Source organism: Antechinus flavipes, chromosome 6, assembly GCF_016432865.1.
Source record: "Antechinus flavipes isolate AdamAnt ecotype Samford, QLD, Australia chromosome 6, AdamAnt_v2, whole genome shotgun sequence".
In the NCBI taxonomy this organism is placed as follows: Eukaryota; Metazoa; Chordata; class Mammalia; order Dasyuromorphia; family Dasyuridae; genus Antechinus; species Antechinus flavipes.
In genome coordinates this window covers 263585367-263603014 of record NC_067403.1, presented here as the reverse complement: position 1 = coordinate 263603014, position 17648 = coordinate 263585367, and the positions used below count along the sequence as shown (strand labels likewise).

The window sequence follows — 17648 nt, the reverse complement described above, 5'->3', positions numbered from 1 at the left end:
TCCCGGTTGGGGGGCGGGGGCCGTGCGCGCCCGGAGACGTCGGAGGAGGAGAGGGCGCGCCCGCCTTCTGCCCGTCCCTGTGGGCGGGGGCCGCGCCGGGGGCTGGGCCTGGGTCCGTCGGGGCGGGGCCGGGCCGGGGCGGGGTCTGTCTGGGGCCTGGCCCGGAGGCCTCACATTCCGTCCTGTCCCATCCACGTCTCCTCCCTGCACCGGAGCCGCCGCCGCCGCGCTCGGGCCGCACGCAGCTCGGTGAGAGACTGGGCCCCCGGCCGCTCGGGGTGGGGAACGGGGCGGGAGGGGTCCGGGGGGCGAAGGGGCGGCTCCGTCCTTCCCCGGCCGGGCCGCGGACCGCGTCGCTCTCCTCCCCACCCCCTCTCCGGGGTGGGCCGGGGCTGGCCTGAGCCGCAGAGGGGAAGGCCTGCTTCTGGCCTCCCCCCCTGCCTCGGCCCAAGGAGGATCCCCGGGCCCCAGCCCACAAGGCAGCTACTGTCCCCGCCCCAGTGCCCCTAACGCTCCCTGCCTCAGTTTCCCTTCCAGAGCCATGGTGGTCGCGCTTTTCGGGAAAGAGGGTCTCAAGGAGTGGGAGGGGGATCCTCCGATGAAGCATCTGTTCTCCGGGAGGGCGGGGGATGTTTGTGTGGGGCCAGGAGGGGCGGGATGCCTCCTCCAGGTTAGGGGCTGAGTTCATGGGCTCCTCAAGCCCCCCCCCCCCCCCCACCTGGCAGGGCCCTCTTTCCCACCACCTCATTGGCTGGGACTTTCTCCAGCTTGATGTGTGTGTGTGTGTGTGTCCCTGGAGTTCCTGGCGGGGCTGGGGGTCGCTGGGGGTCCTCCCACTCTCCCCTGGCAGTTGGAATTTGCCCGAGCATCTCTGGGGAGTGGCCCAGGCCGCGGGATTGGAGGGGAGCCGAGTGTGTGGGGGTGGGGGCCAAGGCTGTCCCCTGTGACTCGAAGGGCTATTTCTGTCCTAGAGCGGGGGCAGCGTCTCTGGGCTTAGATCCTGGGAGGCCGGGCCGGCAGCAGCGGCCTCCGGCCCCTTCCCCTTCTCTGCTCCAGGGGGTGATCTCTGCTCAGCCAGAGCGAGGGGCACCCTTGGGTGCCCTGACCCCTCAGGCTCCTCCCCGGGCCCGGCATGAGCAGCTTGGGTCCCACATCTCCCTGGCGCAGGGGCCTCTCGCCTGTCTGCCCCTGGCCCTGGCTTGCTGAGATCCGGGGAGACGGCGCCCCCCAGAGGGCAGACGCCTGCTGAATGTTTGTAGAGGCTGGGTCTCTGGGACCCTTGGGGGGGAGGTGGCTCAGGGCGGGGCCCCCGAGATTCTCCGCCCCCTCGAGGAAGGACTGGCCCCTGACCCCCGTTGTCCCCTGCCCAGAGTGGCCGCTAGCCCTCCTCGGGCCGGCCGGAGTCGCGGTGGGAGCCCTTCTCCCCACACCAGGTGCCCGGGAAGGGCTGGGAGGCACATGGCTGATAAGCGGGCAGGGCCAGCTGCTGGGCTGGAGCCAGGGAGCTAAGTCCAGGCCCGGGCAGGCAAACTGAGTCAGGCTGGCCAGGCAGCTGACCCGGGCCCTGGGTGCCCGCAGGGGCGGCTGCTGTTGTCCAGGGGTCGACGGGGCCGGCTGGCAAGTGCCCGGATGGACGGCACCGCGCCCCCTCCTCTCCTCTGGTTCCTGGCTCCTTCAGCCATTTTGTCCAGAAACCCTGGGGGGGGCGGCCTCCACGGGCGAGGGTCTCAGCCAGAGAAGGGGCCGGCGGCCAGGTGGGTGGGAAGACCGGGGCACCAAGAAGCTTCTGCTGTTCAGCAGGTGCTGGAGACCAATGGTTAGAGCAGGAAGGGTCCCGAGAGGCGGAGCCTCATCCTACAGAAAAGGGACCAGCCCCGCCCCCTCCCGGCTCCCCCCTCCCCCCAGTGAGGGAGCGCAGGGCAGAGCAGCCGGCCTTGACCACTGGCCCTCCCTCGTTCTGGAGCTTCCTCCTCCCCCAGGGCCAGTCGGGTCCTGCCCCGCTCGGGCTCCGCTCCCCTTGGCTGGGCTCAGCCTGACGTTGGGCCCAGGGAATGCGGGCCGAGGGCGTGGCGGGGCCGAGGGGGCCGCCCTGGGCCTGTGGGGGGGTTTCCTGTCCGTCTCTGCCCTCGGGCTTCCTCTGGACACCTGGGTTCCCCCGGGGCTGAGGAAACGAACTTGGCCGGGCCGAGGTTCCCACGGCTGAGGAGGGAGGGAAGTTCTGCTCTGGCTGGGGGCGGCCCCCCCTTCTGGATTTGTCATTTCTGCCTGGAAGCCGCCCCTCGTCCTGAGTTCCTGAGGAAATGCTCCCAAGCTGTGGGCACGGGTGGCTGGGAGGCCCAGGGGGTGCTGGGGGGGCAGGCCCCAGGCCAAGCTGCCCCCCAGGAGCTGAGGCTGGCGAGGGATCGGCCTGGAAGGGGGGGTGTCCGGCGGGGCAGGGCCCGCCTCCCTAGCCGGCCTTGCCGCCCCCCAGGTCTTCCCTTTGACTGGGAACCCCCCTCCCCACCTGGGCCCTCGCCATGGGCGAATATAACGAGAAGAAGGAGACATGCGGGACCATCTGCCTGAAGTACCTGCTCTTTACCTTCAACTGCTGCTTCTGGGTAAGGGGGGGGACAAGGACCAGCCTGGGGGGAGGCAGGGCGGGAGTGGGGGGGAGCTGGGGTCCTGCCCTCGGAGGCCGTTCCTGCCAGGCCTCGGGGCCTTCGCTCCCCCTCTGCCCCGGGCCCCCCCTTTGACAGTGCCCCCACTCGGGGTTAGGCCGAGGCCCCAGAGCAGGGAGAATGTTGACAAAGGGGCTCCTGGGAGGGGAGGGGGCTCCAGGGGAAGGGGCTCCTGGGAGGGGAGGCGGCTCTGGGGGCAGGGGGGGCCCGGGCTTTCTCGAGGGCCCGTGGCGGGACGGCTTAGGGCCGGACGCTGACTCTCTGTGCCCCCCAGCTGGCCGGCCTCTTCGTCATGGCCGTGGGCATCTGGACCCTGGCCCTCAAGAGTGACTACATCAGCCTCCTGGCCTCCAGCACTTACCTGGCCATCGCCTACATCCTGGTCGTGGCCGGGGCCGTGGTCATGGTGACGGGCATCCTGGGATGCTGCGCCACCTTCAAGGAGCGGAGGAACCTGCTTCGGCTGGTGGGTCAGGCCCGGAGCGCCAGAGGCCCCCTGGGGGCGGGCTCGGGGGTCCCTGTTCTGGGCTCTCCTGGCCAGACACTGGGTGGCTGATGAGACAAGGCAGAGGGGGAAGTGACTGGGCCCGGGTCCCGCAGCGAGGAGGTGTCTGAGACCAGCCTGGAGCTCGGGGGGGAGAGGGGGGGCTTCCTGAGCCGGGCGCCCGTGCCCTGTGGGGCCCGCGGCTGCAGAGCAGGAGACACTCCCTGGGCCGGGCCCTGCCTTGTGGGGGTGGAACTGTGCCCGGAGACTGGAGGCCTTTGTCTCCCCTCTCCCCAGGTTGGGGGGGGGGGGGAGAACAAGGCCTTTGTCTGCAGGCTCGGCTCAGGTTGCATGAGATCACCTGGGAGAGCTGTTATTCAGCTCTGGGCGTGCCCCAGCCTTTGGGTGCTCCCCTCCCTCCTTCCCTCCTCCTCCCTTCTCTCCCTCCTCCTTTCCTCTCCCCTCCCTCTTTTCTCCCCTTCCTCTGGCAGCCAGAGTTGGGGGCAGGGCAGGGCCTGTGACTCACTCTGTGAGGGTCTCACCCCCCCTCTGCCCTCCCCAGTACTTCATCCTGCTGCTCATTATCTTCCTGCTCGAGGTCATTGCGGGCATCCTGGCTTACGTCTACTACCAGCAGGTGGGCCCCGGGAGGAGGGCGCGCCCCTTCTCTGCGGCTCTTAGAGGGTGGGGGTCCTGGGGGCGGGGCCGGCGGGCAGACCTTCTGGCTTTGACCCGGGCTCCCTTCGGGGACTGCCCTACCTGGGACGGGGACCCCGGGGAGGGGGAGGGAAGCTGGGCCCCCACCTTCCCCAGGGTCGGCCGACGGCTGTGGCTCAGCGGGCCCCGAGCTCTGGGTTCACGGCCGCCCCCCCTCGCCCCCAGCTGAGCTCCGAGCTGAAGGACACCCTCAAGGACACCATGGTCCAGAAGTACCACCAGCCCGGCCAGGAGGGAGTGACCACGGCGGTGGACAAGCTGCAGCAGGAGGTCGGTGTCCCTGTGCCCTCGCCGGCCACTGGGCCTCTGCCCCCGGACACCGGGGCCCCCTCCCCAGGCCCCGCCCCGCCCCCCTCCTCACGCTGGCCTCCCCTTTGCCGCCCACGCTAGTTCAAGTGCTGCGGGAGCAACAACTCCCGGGACTGGGCCGAGAGCGCGTGGATCCGCTCGGGAGAGGCCGGAGGCCGCAAGTTCCCCGACAGCTGCTGCAAGACCGTGGTGGAGGGCTGCGGCCAGCGGGACCACGCCTCCAACATCTACAAAGTGGAGGTAGGTGGGGCCGGGAGAAACGGATGCTGGGACGCCCGTGCCCCTCTCTCTGGCCCCCGACGTGTGCCTCGGGCCCCTCTCTCTCGGGCCCCCGACGTGTGCCCCGTGCCCCTCTCTCTTGGGCCCCCAGCATGCCCAAGTGGGCCAGTCCTGGCCACTGTGGCTGGTGGATGGAAGGGTCCCTTAGGCCGAGGTTTGGGGCAGCCCCCGGGCTCCCTCCTCAGGAGGCCTCCCTTCCGTTCCCCCAGGGCGGCTGCATCAGCAAACTGGAGAAGTTCATTCAGGAGCACCTGAAGATCATTGGGGCCGTGGGCCTGGGCATTGCCTGTGTGCAGGTGAGGGGGAGTGGGGGATCCGGGGAGGGGGGGAAGCTGGGGCGCACCGGGGGATCTGGGGGAGCAGGGGAGCTGCCGGCCCCCCTGTAATCCCCTTTCCCTTTTCTCCCCAGATCTTCGGGATGATTTTCACCTGCTGCCTGTACAAAAGCCTCAAGCTGGAGCATTACTAGGGCCCGGCCCTGCCCCATGCCAAGTTATTGCCGCCTTTCTTTCTCTTTTTGTACTGAAGCTACCGCCAAGCGTGACTACTGCATGGAAACTACTGACTCGGGCAGGGGAAGCTCCTGCCCCAAAGACCAACCCCCACTGGCTGACCCAACCTGCTGATAGTCCCCCCCAGCCCCCCAGGAATCTCAGACCGTTCCCCAAGAGGGACAGGGGCCAGGCCAGGAGGCAGCCCCCCACCCACGGGGAAGGGACTGGGGCCAGAGTGGATCCCCTTTCCTCTGTGCCCCCCGATTTAGGGGTGGGGCCCTCCTTGTCTCCAGGCTGACTGCCTAGCCTCAGCCCTGTGACCCCTAGGGTGGATTCAAGTGCCTTGAGACAGTGTCTGCCCCAGTATCTGTGCCTTTTGTGGAAAGGAAGGCAGGGGAAGGTCTCTGTCCCATCACCCCCAGCCCCGGGGGTGCCCTCAGGGTCTCCAAATCCCGGAGCTCGCCTCTCACAGGAGGGTGGGTTTCCGTCTGAGGATGGGAGGGCTGCGATGTTTGAGTAAAACACTTTCCTGGTCATCTGGCAGCGGGTCTTTCTTGGGGGGATGAAGTGGATGGGCTGTGACATGGGGGGTCAGTCCCATCATGGAAACACTGAGACTTCCTCTGCTGGGGAGCCCCGAGGGTGCCGAGGATGTGGGCCAAGCCCCGGACAGAGCTCGACAGTGGGGGATGTGGGGACCGTCTCAACGGGCACACGTCCACCTGCATGTACTGAGGGCCCCCCAGTGCCGGGCACAGCGGGTGAACCCCATGTGTAGCAGGAGGCACGGCCCGGGCAGATGCTAAGCCCAAGGGTGGGGTGCCCAGGGTCTCAGCCAGCCAGAGGCATGCTGGGAAGAGGGAAGGGGAAGTATATCAGGAAGCCCCGAGTTCAAATCCCTGCCAGCATTTCCTGCCTGTGGCTTCGCTGCTGCCCGCCTGAGACCCCACTCCCGTGGTCGGCCCTCAGTCTGAATGCGTCGCTCCCCGGGGCTGTAGTGAACTTTAAAAAGGGGAAAGCAATTCAGCAACGGAGGGGCAGTGTGGTTGTGAGTTGGACCCAGAGCCCCCCATGGCGGTGTTCTTTTTCTTTAAAATATTACTGGTTCTCGCTGGGAGAAAGCAGGTTTCTTGGGGAGGTTTTCTGGAGGCAGCCTTAGTTGCAGTTGAAAGTAATAATTCCCTCAAAATGCAGCCAGGTTTTAAAATGCAAACGTTTATTTTCTCCTTCCAAAAGAGCCCCGTTAGTTTTCTGGAGGCCTCTCTCTCTGCTGGGTTCCAAGAGCTCCCTCCGAATGTCTCCAAATCCAAAGGTTTGTCCTTCAGCCTCCAGCCAGCGCCAGGGCGGAAGATGCAGTGAATCTCTTGCCTCCTTCCCTTGGGCTGGGCAGCTTTCTGGGGAGCCTTTCAGACCAGCTTGGTCTCAGTGGGGGAAGGGCGGGAGCGGCCCCCACAGGGCTGTGAGATGTATCTGATTGTGCCTCCAAGATTGGGCTTGTGGGCTTCTCTATCTCCCAGAGTGCTCCTGGCTCAGTCTCCCAGAGTGCTCCTCTCCGACCCCTGACAGTGTTCCCAAGTAACTCAGTTGAAACTCTAAGAGCTTCTCCATATTTGATCTCCCAAAGGTTGACTCCTCCCGAGGGAGGGATTAAGGGAGGTGTGAATTCGGACATCTCACACTAAACCCTGAGATCTCCGAGGAGTACAGGTGTGAACACGAGCACTGGATCAATTCCATCCAGTTAACACCAGGATTCCAACACCCACCTCTTGGGGGGGCTCGCGGCGCCACCAGGGGTCCCGAGAGGGCTTTGTTGGGGGCCAGATAGGTCCAAGGGTCCACCCTCCCTCCAAATGGGGCTTAGCCCTCACAACCCCCCCCTTCTCCTTGGCAAAGGTGAGCGGGTCCTGGGGTGGGGTGTCCAGGTGAGAGGAGAAGAGCCCCTGGAGCCTTTTGTCCAGGGGAGTTTCGCAGGAGAGGTCGCTGTATTCTAGACTGGGCACAGACCTGAGCCTTGCCCCCTCCAAGGCCGGGCCCAGACGCCCCTCAGCCTGGGGAGCCCGAGCTTCCAGCATCCTCCCTGCTACGGGGAGAGCTCCCTTCTGGCGGGGAAGTGACCTCAGCCTGGACAGGAGGGGAGGCGGAGGGTCCCCGCACCCCTATTTCTGAGACCTTTCCCTGAGCCAGACCAAAGAACCACCATCACTTCCCAACGACAGGTTTATTGAGAGCTGTGGAGCCCCTGGGGAGGACGGCTGAGCCGGGCCTGCTCCCTAGGGCAGAGGGCAGAGCGAGGTGTCTGGGGAGGGGGGCGCCCCCATGGGAGGAACAGCCCCGGCCGGGCCTCCCGCAGAGCAGATGGCCAGGGGAGGGCAGCCGGGCCCCGCATGGGGGCGCCCTCCCCCAAGCCTTTCACAGGGCGGACAGCGCGGCCGGCGCTCCCCGCGGGGCTCACTTCTCCAGCGGCGCGTAGTTGAGCAGCTTCTCTATCAGGTCCACGTGGGCCAGCAGCATCCGACGGCAGCAGTAGCGCTTCAGGCCCAGCGCGTCCAGGGCGTCCCTGCAATAGACCAAAGCGCTCCTGAAGGAGGGGACGCCCCAGCATTCGCCGCGGCCACAGGCCTAGTCCCCTCCCTCCCCCCTCCCCCGTGGCTGCTGTGCGGGGGCCGCTGGGCCCACGACCACCACAAAACGGCGGGCCCTCCCTCGCCGCGGCTCCGGGAAGATGCACCTACCCTTCGGTGTACTCGGCCTGCAGCAGCCCCAGGTAAGCCTCCCACTTGTTGCCCACGATCTTGCCGCACGTGAAGCAGCGCACCGGGATGATCATGGCGGCGGCGGCGGCGGCGGCGACGGCACGCTCCGACGCGGCTCCTCGTCAGCCCGAGCTCTGGCAACACCGGGTGCCCCGCCTCCTCTCGTCCCCGCTTCCGCTTCCGGCGTAGTGGTTGCTTCCACTGCCTCGAATGGGGGGGCCCAGGAAGTGGCTCGGGCCGGCTCCCTTTTCACCCCGCTCAGAGTTCTCACCTAGGCCGCAGTCCCAGTCCTTTGCCTGTGGGGTCTCGGGCTGCGTGGCCTCGAGAAGCCGCGGCGGCGTGAAGGTGCCCCCTCAGTCTCCCTTACGGCGCGATGATGGTCTCGCCCACACCTACGGCGGCCCGCTCAGGCCAGAAGATCGCAGCCGGTGCCCGGGCGCGTTTCTCGTTCAGGATTTGAGTGACAGCTAGGAGGCGGAGCTGAGTCCGAGGCTGAGCCGCCGCCGCCCCCTCCCGAGCGTACGCGCTCGCTCATTCGTTCCGGGCTGCGTGGGGTGGGCTCCGCGAGTCCCTGGAGCAGAGGCGGCCACCCCGGCCCAGGACGGGTGGTGGAGGCGCCGCCGCTGAGGACGCGAGCGGGGCTGGAACTTGTTGGCATGCGTAACGCCCATGGCGCCCGTGGGGGGCAGCAGTGGGGCCCATTTTGGCCCCAGGACTTAGGGGACGTTTTCTGACCCTGCCGGCGATCGCTCGGGGGCAAAGCAAGCGCGTGGCCCGTTCTGGCGGCGACAGCCCGATAGTCCTCTGTCGGTGCTCGGAGGCGGGGGATGGATGGACATCCTGACCTCGGGCCCGCCCCCCTCCACAAGCCCCGCCCCGTCCCGCGTCGGGGTGGTGGAGACTTCGCTCCTCCGTCTCCGAGCCCGAAACGGAGTCCTCAGGGAAGGGATCGAGAGAAGGACCTCGAGAAGGACCCCGATCCCCCGTGGCTCGTTCTCGCGGCGGTCCCCCTGCCTCCAGCGCCCATTCGCGGGTGCGAGAAAAGTGTTCCCCCAACACACATGGTGGCTGCCCCCTCCCAACACGCACAGTGCCCCCCGTTCCCAGAGGGGGGGGCTCCACCGCCCCTCCCCCACTCGCGTCCCGCCCCTCCCCTGCGAATCCCAGCTGCCTAATTGGCTTCCGACGGAAGGCAGGGGGTGGGCTGGGGGCGGGGGTGGCCTCCAGGCCCGGGGGATCCGAAGGGGTGCTCGGCTTTCCCCGGAGAGCCTGAGCAGGCGGCGGCTCTGACGTTTCGCAGGCTCGCCTCGGTCGGATCCCGCCCGGCCCGTCCCGTCCGTGGCCCTCCATCTCTCGCGGCCTCCGTGGGGAGGCTGCTTGGGGCGGGAGGCAGCGGAGCTCCGGGCCGAGGTAAGTGGCTGCGCCCCCCCTTGGGCAGCCCCTCCCGTACCTGCTCCAGGGCGCGCCCCCTGTGCTGGCAGCGGGGCAGTCCTGGGGGAGGGACCGGCCGGGAGGAGCAGCAGACGTAGATGGGGAGCGGGGACCCCGGCCAGACTCCGAGGGAAAGCGGTTGTGGGGAGGCGGGGCGCTCGCTGGGGCCGTGGTCCCGAGAAGGCAGGACTCGGGCCCCACTTCGGAGCCTCGGCTGGATGCCGGGCGCTGGGTTCGGGGCTGGGAGCCAGTTTCCCCGCTCACGAGGCCCCGGGCCGCTCGGTTCGGGGCTGCTCGGTTCGGGGCTGGGAGCCAATTCCCCTGTTCGGGGGCGCCCCGGGCTGTTCGGTTCGGGGCTGCTCGGTTCGGGGCTGGGAGCCAGTTCCCCTGTTCGGGGGCGCCCCAGGATGTTCGGTTCGGGGCTGCTCGGTTCGGGGCTGGGAGCCAGTTCCCCTGTTCGCGCCCCGGGCTGTTCGGTTCGGGGCCGCTCGGTTCGGGGCTGGGAGCCAGTTCCCCTGTTCGGGGGCGCCCCGGGCTGTTCGGTTCGGGGCTGCTCGGTTCGGGGCTGGGAGCCAGTTCCCCTGTTCGGGGGCGCCCCGGGCTGTTCGGTTCGGGGCCGCTCGGTTCGGGGCTGGGAGCCAGTTCCCCTGTTCGGGGGCGCCCCGGGCTGTTCGGTTCGGGGCTGCTCGGTTCGGGGCTGGGAGCCAGTTCCCCCGCTCACGAGGCCCCGGGCCGCTGTGGGGCAGCCTTCTCATCAGGAGCAAGGTCTTCCTGAGAGCAAGCCTAAAGCTACCCCTTCCCACCCCCCTTCTTGCTCTGCTTTCTGGGACCTAATCCCCGGCCACAACTGGGGCTGTTCTCGGGGAGTGGGGGGGGGGGGGCTGACACTCTGCACTAAGCCCGGGTGATCCCTGGCAGCTAAGAGCTGGGGGCGGGGGAGGGGCCGGGATCTCCACAGAGGACGCCCTTTCAGGTTCGCTGGGGGGAGGGGTCCCTGGCAGGGGGGGGGGTCTTGGCTGTTCTGTGCCAGGGCAGGGATGGTCTGATCCCCCTGGAGGTTCAGGAGTGGGTCTCCAGGGAGGCGGGAAAGAACGGGGGGAGGGGGCTCAGAGGGCCTTGCGCAGCCTCTCCATCTGCTATTTAATGGCTAGACCTGGATTTGGGGGCCTGGAAAACACGAAAACCCAGTGGGGGACGCACAGGGAGGGTGGGGGCTGCCAAGTGCCTATTCAGGACTAGGTGGGGAGGCCAGTCCGGGCCTCAGGCCTCTCCTCAGTGGCTTCTGGGGGGATGAGGCAAAGGAAATGGCCCGACCCGGAGATCACAGGATGGAGAAGGTGGCTGGGGCTGGGGGGCCTGGGCTAGTAGTGATGGGCTCTTGGGGGTGTGGTTTCCATCCCCACCCTGGGGTGGGGAGGTGGGGCCAAGGGCTGGAATCTGCTCTTTTAGGGTTAGAAGGGGTCTCAGTTTATCTGTCCATGGCCCCTCCCACAGGAGAAGGGACTGTCTGAGTCAACCCAAATTCCACGGGCAGAGCTTGGATCTCCCGAGTGCTGGACCAGGGCCCTGAGGAAAACAGTCAGCCGGCATTTAATTAAGGGCCCACTCTGCACTTCCCCTCTTTCCCCTCCTCTCTCTCCTCCTTCCCCCGGCATCTTCCCTCCTTCCCTTTCTTTCTCCCTTTCCTTCCCCTTCCCTGTCCCCCTTCCTCTTTCTGCCTCTCCCGCCTCCTGTCCTCTTCCCCTCTCTTCCTCCCCCTCCCTTTCATCCCTCCTGCCAACTTTCCCTTTTGCCCTTTCTTCCCCTCCCTCCTTCCCTCTCCTCTCTCCTTCCCCTTCCTCCCTTCCCCCTCCTTCCCTCTCCTCTCTCCCTCCCCTCTCTTCCTCCCCTTCCTCCCTTCCCCCTCCTCCTTTCTAATCTCTATCTCTAGACCTCCACTCCCTCGGTCTCAGTGGGGAGGGGGGGAGGGAGATTGGACAGGTGCGGCTTGGGGGGCAATGAGGGGGCAGTCAGTGGGAGGCGCTGCCCGGGGCAGGGAGGGGAGCAGCAGCAGCCGGGGAACTCCGGGCTTTCCAGGGAAGTGTCGGTGGCCAGCTCAGAGGGGGCAGGGGTCGGGCAGGGGCTGAGGGCACTGGGGGCCCACACCAGGCCAGTGTGTGGGCGGGAATCCGCTGCCCAAGATTTCCAGGCAGAGGCTGGGTCACATTTGGCCGGAGATAAAAGGAAATGATGGGGTCTGATGGGGGGAGCCCCCCAAGCTCTTCTGGGGCCTCGGGCACCTTGGAAACAGATGGGGGGCGGGGGAGGAAGAGATAGGATGACTAAGGGAACTGGGATGGGGGGGCCCGCAGCCCCCGAGCCGTACGCCGCGCCCAGCGTTCCTGTGGCCAGTGACTTGATTCTGCCCATGTTCCCGGCCATCTCCGGGCCGGGCATCAGTGCAGTGATGGGCAGTGCCCAGGGCTGGGCCCCGGGTGGTGACCCCTGGTGAGAGCAGTCAGAGTTCCACTTTGGGCACGGCCCTGACCCTGGGGCCTCAGTTTCTCCATTTGTAAAACTGAGACCTGGCCTGGAGTCCCCGGGCTCATCAGGGAGGCGGGGATCAGAAGCCGGCCTGGCGCGGGAGCGTGGCCTGGGACGGTCGGGGGCGCCCGCCCACCCCCACTGCCATTAAGCTCTGGTGACCGTAGCCCTGTCCGGCCCCTCGGCTTCGGCCCCGGGAGGCTCCCCCCCTCTCTGCCCGGTCAGGGCAGGAACGGGCCCTGGCTGCCGAGAGAAGGGGAGCGCGCTCCTCGACCCCCCTGCCGACCTCTGCCACCCGGGAGTGAGCAGGAGCCCCCTCTCCCCCCCCGGGGGGCTGCTCTCTTGCACACACTGGGGAGCTGGTTCCGGGCCAGCACCTCTCCCCGACGCCCCCTCAGGTTCACGGTGGGACCCGCTCCTGCTCCTTCCCGCCTCTTCCCCAAAGGGCGGGAGCCCGTGACCCCCGGCTCTCCTGGGCTGGGTGCTGCCCTTTCGGGGGCCTGGAGCCCCCTCCCCCCTGCCCGGCCTGGTGGGGCCCAGCCACGCAGACGCTCACCACAGGCATGTTTGCCTTTGGTGGGACCGCGGCCGCTCAAAGGCGGCTCAGTGCTCTTTGGGGAGGGGGGCGGGGGGCCTCAGGCTGCCCCAGAACTCCCGCTCCGGCCCGGGCCCGCCCTTGGGTGAGTGGTTAACACTCCAGGCCCCTTGTGCCCGGCCCTGAGGGGTCACTGCTGGTGCTGGTGGGACCGCGGGGAAGGTAGCTGGGCCGGGCAGCTCCCTCCCTGCTCTCCGGGACTCACTGCCCTCCCTTGATCCCTCTGGGAAGCCTCGGGGCCTCTTGATTATGCTCCTGGGGGTGTATGAGAGGGTGCTGGGTCTGGGGGCCCATCTCTGTCTCTTGGGGGGCCGATCTCTGTCTCTTGGGGGGCCGATCTCTGCCTCTTGGGGGGCCGATCTCTGTCTCTTGGGAGGGCCGATCTCTGTCTCTTGGGGGGCCCATCTCTGTCTCTTGGGGGGCCCATCTCTGTCTCTTGGGGGGCCGATCTCTGCCTCTTGGGGGGCCGATCTCTGCCTCTTGGGGGGACTGGAGTCCAGATGATCTGCCCCATTGAGCACTCAGGGAGGCACTTTGAAAAGGAACCAGCTTTCCAGGTCTCAGCCTCCCAGAGCACTTGGGGTTCCCCTTTGTCTGCCCTCAGTCCTGCTGACTACCCCCTTTACCCTCTGCTTCTTGGGGCCCAGAGAAGGCTTTTAAAGTAAATCTCCAGTTTGGAGGCGCTCCCTGGCCCTCTGCTGTTGGAATCCTTACTAACTGCTAAGTAATTAGAGTTGATCTAATCTTACAAGAAGTTGTTTTGGCCAGAACCTGAAACAAGGTACTAAGTAGAACTAATCAAGACAAGGCTTGATTTGAATTAATGGGACCTGAAAGCGAATTTAGAGGCCGTTTAAGGCTATCCTCGCTTAACAGATGAGGAAACTGAGGCTCAGAAAGGTCACAGTTAGAGCTGGAAAGAACCTTGGAGGCTCTTTTTTTTTTTTTCCTTTTTAAAGATAAACAAGTTGAGGTTTTGAAAGGTTCAAAGTGACTTGCCCCAGGGCCATATAGATTGAACCTGGGACAGTATCCCTAAATTACCTTCTTTTGGGAGAGAGAGAGAGGAAAGGTGGGAACACAAGCCTTGTCTTGATTAGTTCTACTTAGTACCTTGTTTCAGGTTCTGGCCAAAACAACTTCTTGTAAGATTAGATCAACTCTAAGTAGTTAGCAGTTAGTAAGGATTCCAACACTCTGCCTTGGCTTCCCCTGGTGGGAAGGTCTGTCTGTCTTTGGGGTCCGCTGGTTGCCAAGGCTTTTAGTTTGCAAGGAGACCAGGTGGGGTGACCATCCTGTGGTTCTGGCTCAGACCTAGTGGGCTTATGGGGATGGGGACTGGAACCCCATCCTGGCCCAGAATCTCCTGCGAGGTTGGCAGCCCTTTCAGTGTGGAGCACACAGTCCTGAGCAGCCCTCGGGCTCTCTGCCCCCCCCAGGCTCTCCCCCCCCTCTCTGCCCCCCCTCGGGCTCTCTGCCCCGCCCCCTGCCCCCCCTCGGACTCTCTCCCCCCCTCTGTCCCCCCTCCTCCCCCCCTGGCTCCGGGCTGCCTCTGGGGCTGGCCGTGTGCGCTGGAGGCCCCCTTGGGGCCGGGGTCCTAGCCCCCCCGCCCTTCCTGCCCGGTTCTGCTCCCCCGGGCCTGCCGCAGCTCCCAGACAGCCCCGAAAGGCAGAGACGGGGAGTTCTTTCTGAGCAGGGAAAGGGTGAGTCAGAGCTGGGGAGGGGTGGGAGCTGCTGCTAGAAGGCGGCCATCGCGCGATCACCCCGGAGGGGACGAAGGCATGCTAGTGAGTGAGCGGGCTGGGGGTCCCACGGGGAGGAGCCCCTTCCCCGGGCGCAGCTCTGAGGGGCAGCCAGGCTTTCTGCTGTTGCAGGGGGAGGCGGCCCGGGCCAGGGCAGGGAGCCACAGGTGGCCTTCGGGGGCTTCCCGAGGGGTCTCTGGGGGATGGCTGCGCGGGGAAGGGCCCGGCGGCTGGGGAGGAGCTGGTGCGGGGAGCTGGATGGGGGTCTTCGAGGGAGGCCGGACGTACACAGAGGACTCCACGGGCTGTGGGCCGGATCGGCAGCCTCTGCTCTCGGCCCGTGCTGGGCTCCGGTCCCGGTTCGGAGCCGAGGGGAGGGGGGCCCAGTTTGGGGTGAGCAGCCCGAGGGGAAGTCACAAGTTGCCCCGAGTTCCCAGAAAAGGCGGAGTGGTGGCCGGGCCAGGGAATGTGGTGGGGGCAGCCCGGGCCCTCCCTTGTCTCCCCCCCTCCACCCGGGAGCCTTTGGGGATGTTGGCCAGCTTGCCGAGGGGCCGGGCCGGACTGGGCGGGGCGGAGCCGGCGTCCTGCAGGCTTTCCCTGGGCTGCTTCTAGAACCCCGGGCCAGCCCCCGGGAACCTGCGGCTTCCGACTAGCCAATTTAAATGCGCGGGGCGGGGGGCGGGGGGCGGGGGCGAGCCCAACGTCGCCCGCCCCCTCCCCCCGCCGGGAGGGTGGAAGTGGAGCCAGATGTTTTTAGTTAGAAAACCCTCAAGGAAGAGGGGGGAGGGGCGGCAGCGCCCAGGGTGTGCTGGGGTCTGTGGGGATGAGGGATGTCCGTCACTGTGACGCGTGTGCGCGTGAGGGGGGCGTGTGCAACGTGCGCGCGGTACGCGGGTATGTTTGTGCAGCTGAGGGCGCGTGTGCGCCCACGTGAGAGGGGGCGTTGGGTGCGGGCCTTTACACGTGTCTGTGTTTTCTTTCCGGACCCAGCCCTGGCCCATTCCGCTTGGAAGTGCATTACTAGGGAGGGAGGGGAGCTGCGGCGGCGGAGGGCTGCTCCCCCCGCTCCCCGCAGGGCTGGTCCTCCTGCTCGCTCCTCCCCCTGCTCCCCCTGCTCACTCCCCCAAGGCTGCTTCCCCGCTCCCCCGGAGGGATGGTCCTCCTGCTCGCTCCTCCCCCTGCTCACTCCCCCAAGGCTGCTTCCCCGCTCCCCCGGAGGGATGGTCCTCCTGCTCGCTCCTCCCCCTGCGCCCCGGAGGCTGCTCCTCCCCTCCCTCTGCTGCGCCCCCCCTCCTTCTCCCCTCCCCCGCGGCTGCCCAGCCCGGGGCCGCTCTCTGTCCCGGCCCCACACCCCGAGCCCCAGACAGCTCCCGCCCCGTCCGGGGCCCAGCTCAGAAGGCAGGGCGCGGCGATGAGAAGGGGAGAGAGACCCCGGCTCCTCCTCTCCCCGACTTTCTGCTGACCCGAAGTTCTCGGAGCCCACACTCCGGGGGGCGGAGGGGGGCACGGGGGCTATTTTTAGCGGGAGGAATGTTGTTTCTGCCAGCCCTCTGCTCCCTGCCCCCGACTCCCCTCCCCTCCTGGCAGGCGGCCCAAGGGGCCAGGGGCATCTCCCAGACTCCCCTTCCCCACGCCTCCAACCAGAAAAGTGAAAAGCATTTATGCAGCGCCTGCTGTTTCCTGGGCTCTACACCTCTTGACTCATTTGGGAAACGACTCGAGAAGAAATGTCCCGTCCCCCAGTTAGTCGCTGCTGAGCAGGATTTGAACTCGGGTCTTTCCGAGCCCCCGTGGTCCGGCTGTCTGGGTTCCTCTGACCTAGCAGGGCCCCCGAATCGGTCTCCCCGTTAGCTCCTCACCAGCCCAAGTTCTTGGGGGCCCCTTGGGGTTCCCGGGAGCAGTGGGGGCGGCACTCCCCCTTCGAGGCAGAGCATCCCTCGCGCTTCCTGGGCGGGGCCAGCCTCGCTGGGCGGTACCTGCTGGTCCCCTCTGTCCCTCCCCGCGCTCCGAGCCCCGCCCATGGGTCACTTCTAGGCAGCGGGAGTGCCCCTCCCCCAAAAGCCAGGCTGGGGGGGGGGGCAAAGCCCTTACCCGTGGCTGACCCACACATAGCCCGGCTATGATGGAGAAGGCAGAGCCTCCGTTAGCTCTGTCAGTGCTCCCGGCGGCAATGAGGCCCGAGGGCTCCTCCCCTGCTCCTGCAGGCTGGGAGCACCAGCTCTTGGAACGGGAGCACCCCCCGGGCCTGCGGGGGAGGGGACATGGACAGGACTTTGTTCTGTGCTCCCCCGGGTGAGGGAGCAGCGCAGGCCCAGAGCCGAAAGGGGGCCAGAGGGTCCGTCCTGGCTTCTGTCTGTGCCCTGGCCTGCTGCCAGTCACCGGCCCATCTGTCCGCCTCCCCACCCCCCCATCCGTCCATTTGAATACAGATGCCCCGACGACCCTTAGCTACTTCTACACAGGTACACATGTGGAAACTGAGGCACAGAGGGGAAGGGGCTGCTCTCTTCTGGGCAGGTGACCCTCTGACCCAGGAGGGCCCGCTCACAGCCACGTTGTGGGGGCTGCTCTTGTCCCTCCCACGTCCTCCCCTCGGGGTTGTCTCCGTGGCTACCCTCTGCCTTGGTCTACAGGGCTTTGGTCCACACCTGGAGTTTTGGTCCACACCTGGGGGCTTGGGTCCACACCTGGGGCTTGGGTCTACACCTGGGGTTTTGGTCCACACCTGGGGTTTTGGTCCACACCTGGGGGCTTGGGTCTACACCTGGAGTTTTGGTCCACACCTGGGGGCTTGGGTCCACACCTGGGGGCTTGGGTCTACACCTGGGGTTTTGGTCCACACCTGGGGGCTTGGGTCCACACCTGGGGTTTTGGTCCACACCTGGGGGCTTGGGTCCACACCTGGGGTTTTGGTCCACACCTGGGGGCTTGGGTCTACACCTGGAGTTTTGGTCCACACCTGGGGGCTTGGGTCCACACCTGGAGTTTTGGTCCACACCTGGGGGCTTGGTCCACACCTGGGGCTTGGGTCTACACCTGGGGTTTTGGTCCACACCTGGGGGCTTCGCTCCCCCCTCCCTGTCGCTTCAGGATAACTTCTGGCTTGACTCCTTTGTGGGGAAGTGCTGGGTTTGAGGTTGATGGCTCTGCTGGGTTTGGGGCGGCTCAGACATTTATTGAGTACCGACTGCGTACAGGGCCTGGGGGTGGTGGCAAGACTAGCCAAGGTTCTTGGGCCTGAGCCCAGAGGACCCTGAGGGAGGGACCTGGTGCGAGGAGCGATGGGTCAGTGATGGGCGCAAGGCTGAAGCCGTCACAACCCCCCCCCCCAGATGCTGCCTCGGCTGGGGGAGGGGCCGGTCCCTGCATTCTGGGCCCCTGGGGGCGAAGGGGCTTCCCTGTGGATCCCGGCCCCGCCCCACGCTCTGGCCGCCCCCCCTCCCCCCCACCCCCCGCAGTCCCTCCCATGTCCCAGAGCCTCCTTCCCCAGCTCAGTGGGACAGGAAACATGCGAAATGACCCTTGACGTCCAGCTGGCTCCTTCCTGCAGGCTCTGCGCTTCCTCCTTCGCGGGCGGCCTCTGGGACCGTCCGGAGCAGACCTTCCTCGGGCCTGAGAGCAGGTAGGAGGCGGGGGCTCCGGGCGGGGGGCAGAGGGC

The 17648-nt window shown here is 66.8% G+C and overlaps 4 protein-coding genes across 9 annotated transcripts in view; 2 read left to right on the top strand and 2 right to left on the bottom strand.

Moving 5' to 3' along the window:
* Nucleotides 1-143: 143 nt before the first annotated feature.
* On the top strand, nucleotides 144-5087 carry CD151 (CD151 molecule (Raph blood group)). Its single transcript, XM_051963784.1, has 8 exons — nucleotides 144-249; nucleotides 2471-2600; nucleotides 2935-3126; nucleotides 3707-3781; nucleotides 4027-4131; nucleotides 4252-4410; nucleotides 4659-4745; nucleotides 4859-5087. The coding sequence occupies exons 2-8, from the start codon at nucleotides 2517-2519 to the stop codon at nucleotides 4916-4918; spliced, it is 762 nt and encodes a 253-aa protein (XP_051819744.1). The 5' UTR covers nucleotides 144-249; nucleotides 2471-2516; the 3' UTR covers nucleotides 4919-5087.
* A 2062-nt stretch (nucleotides 5088-7149) lies between these two features.
* On the bottom strand, nucleotides 7150-8024 carry POLR2L (RNA polymerase II, I and III subunit L). The gene is made up of 2 exons (XM_051963795.1): nucleotides 7679-8024; nucleotides 7150-7503 (listed from the first exon to the last, which is right to left on the bottom strand). Exons 1-2 carry the CDS (start codon nucleotides 7771-7773, stop codon nucleotides 7395-7397), a joined length of 204 nt encoding a protein of 67 aa, XP_051819755.1. The 5' UTR covers nucleotides 7774-8024; the 3' UTR covers nucleotides 7150-7394.
* Nucleotides 8025-8230: 206 nt separating this feature from the next.
* LOC127541735 (basic proline-rich protein-like) lies at nucleotides 8231-12218 on the bottom strand. Its single transcript, XM_051966954.1, has 2 exons — nucleotides 12058-12218; nucleotides 8231-9827 (listed from the first exon to the last, which is right to left on the bottom strand). The coding sequence occupies exons 1-2, from the start codon at nucleotides 12216-12218 to the stop codon at nucleotides 8231-8233; spliced, it is 1758 nt and encodes a 585-aa protein (XP_051822914.1).
* TSPAN4 (tetraspanin 4) overlaps nucleotides 8967-17648 on the top strand; it is a 45264-nt gene continuing 36582 nt past the window's right edge. Inside the window, exons 1-2 of one of the 6 annotated variants that reach the window (XM_051963791.1) lie at nucleotides 8967-9109; nucleotides 17541-17612. The gene's annotated coding sequence lies outside the window, so the exon portion shown is untranslated. Of the gene's footprint in view, nucleotides 9110-13813; nucleotides 13952-14016; nucleotides 14036-17540; nucleotides 17613-17648 lie in introns of those variants that run through there. The other 5 variants (XM_051963793.1, XM_051963787.1, XM_051963788.1 and 2 more) reach the window with 5 other exon arrangements.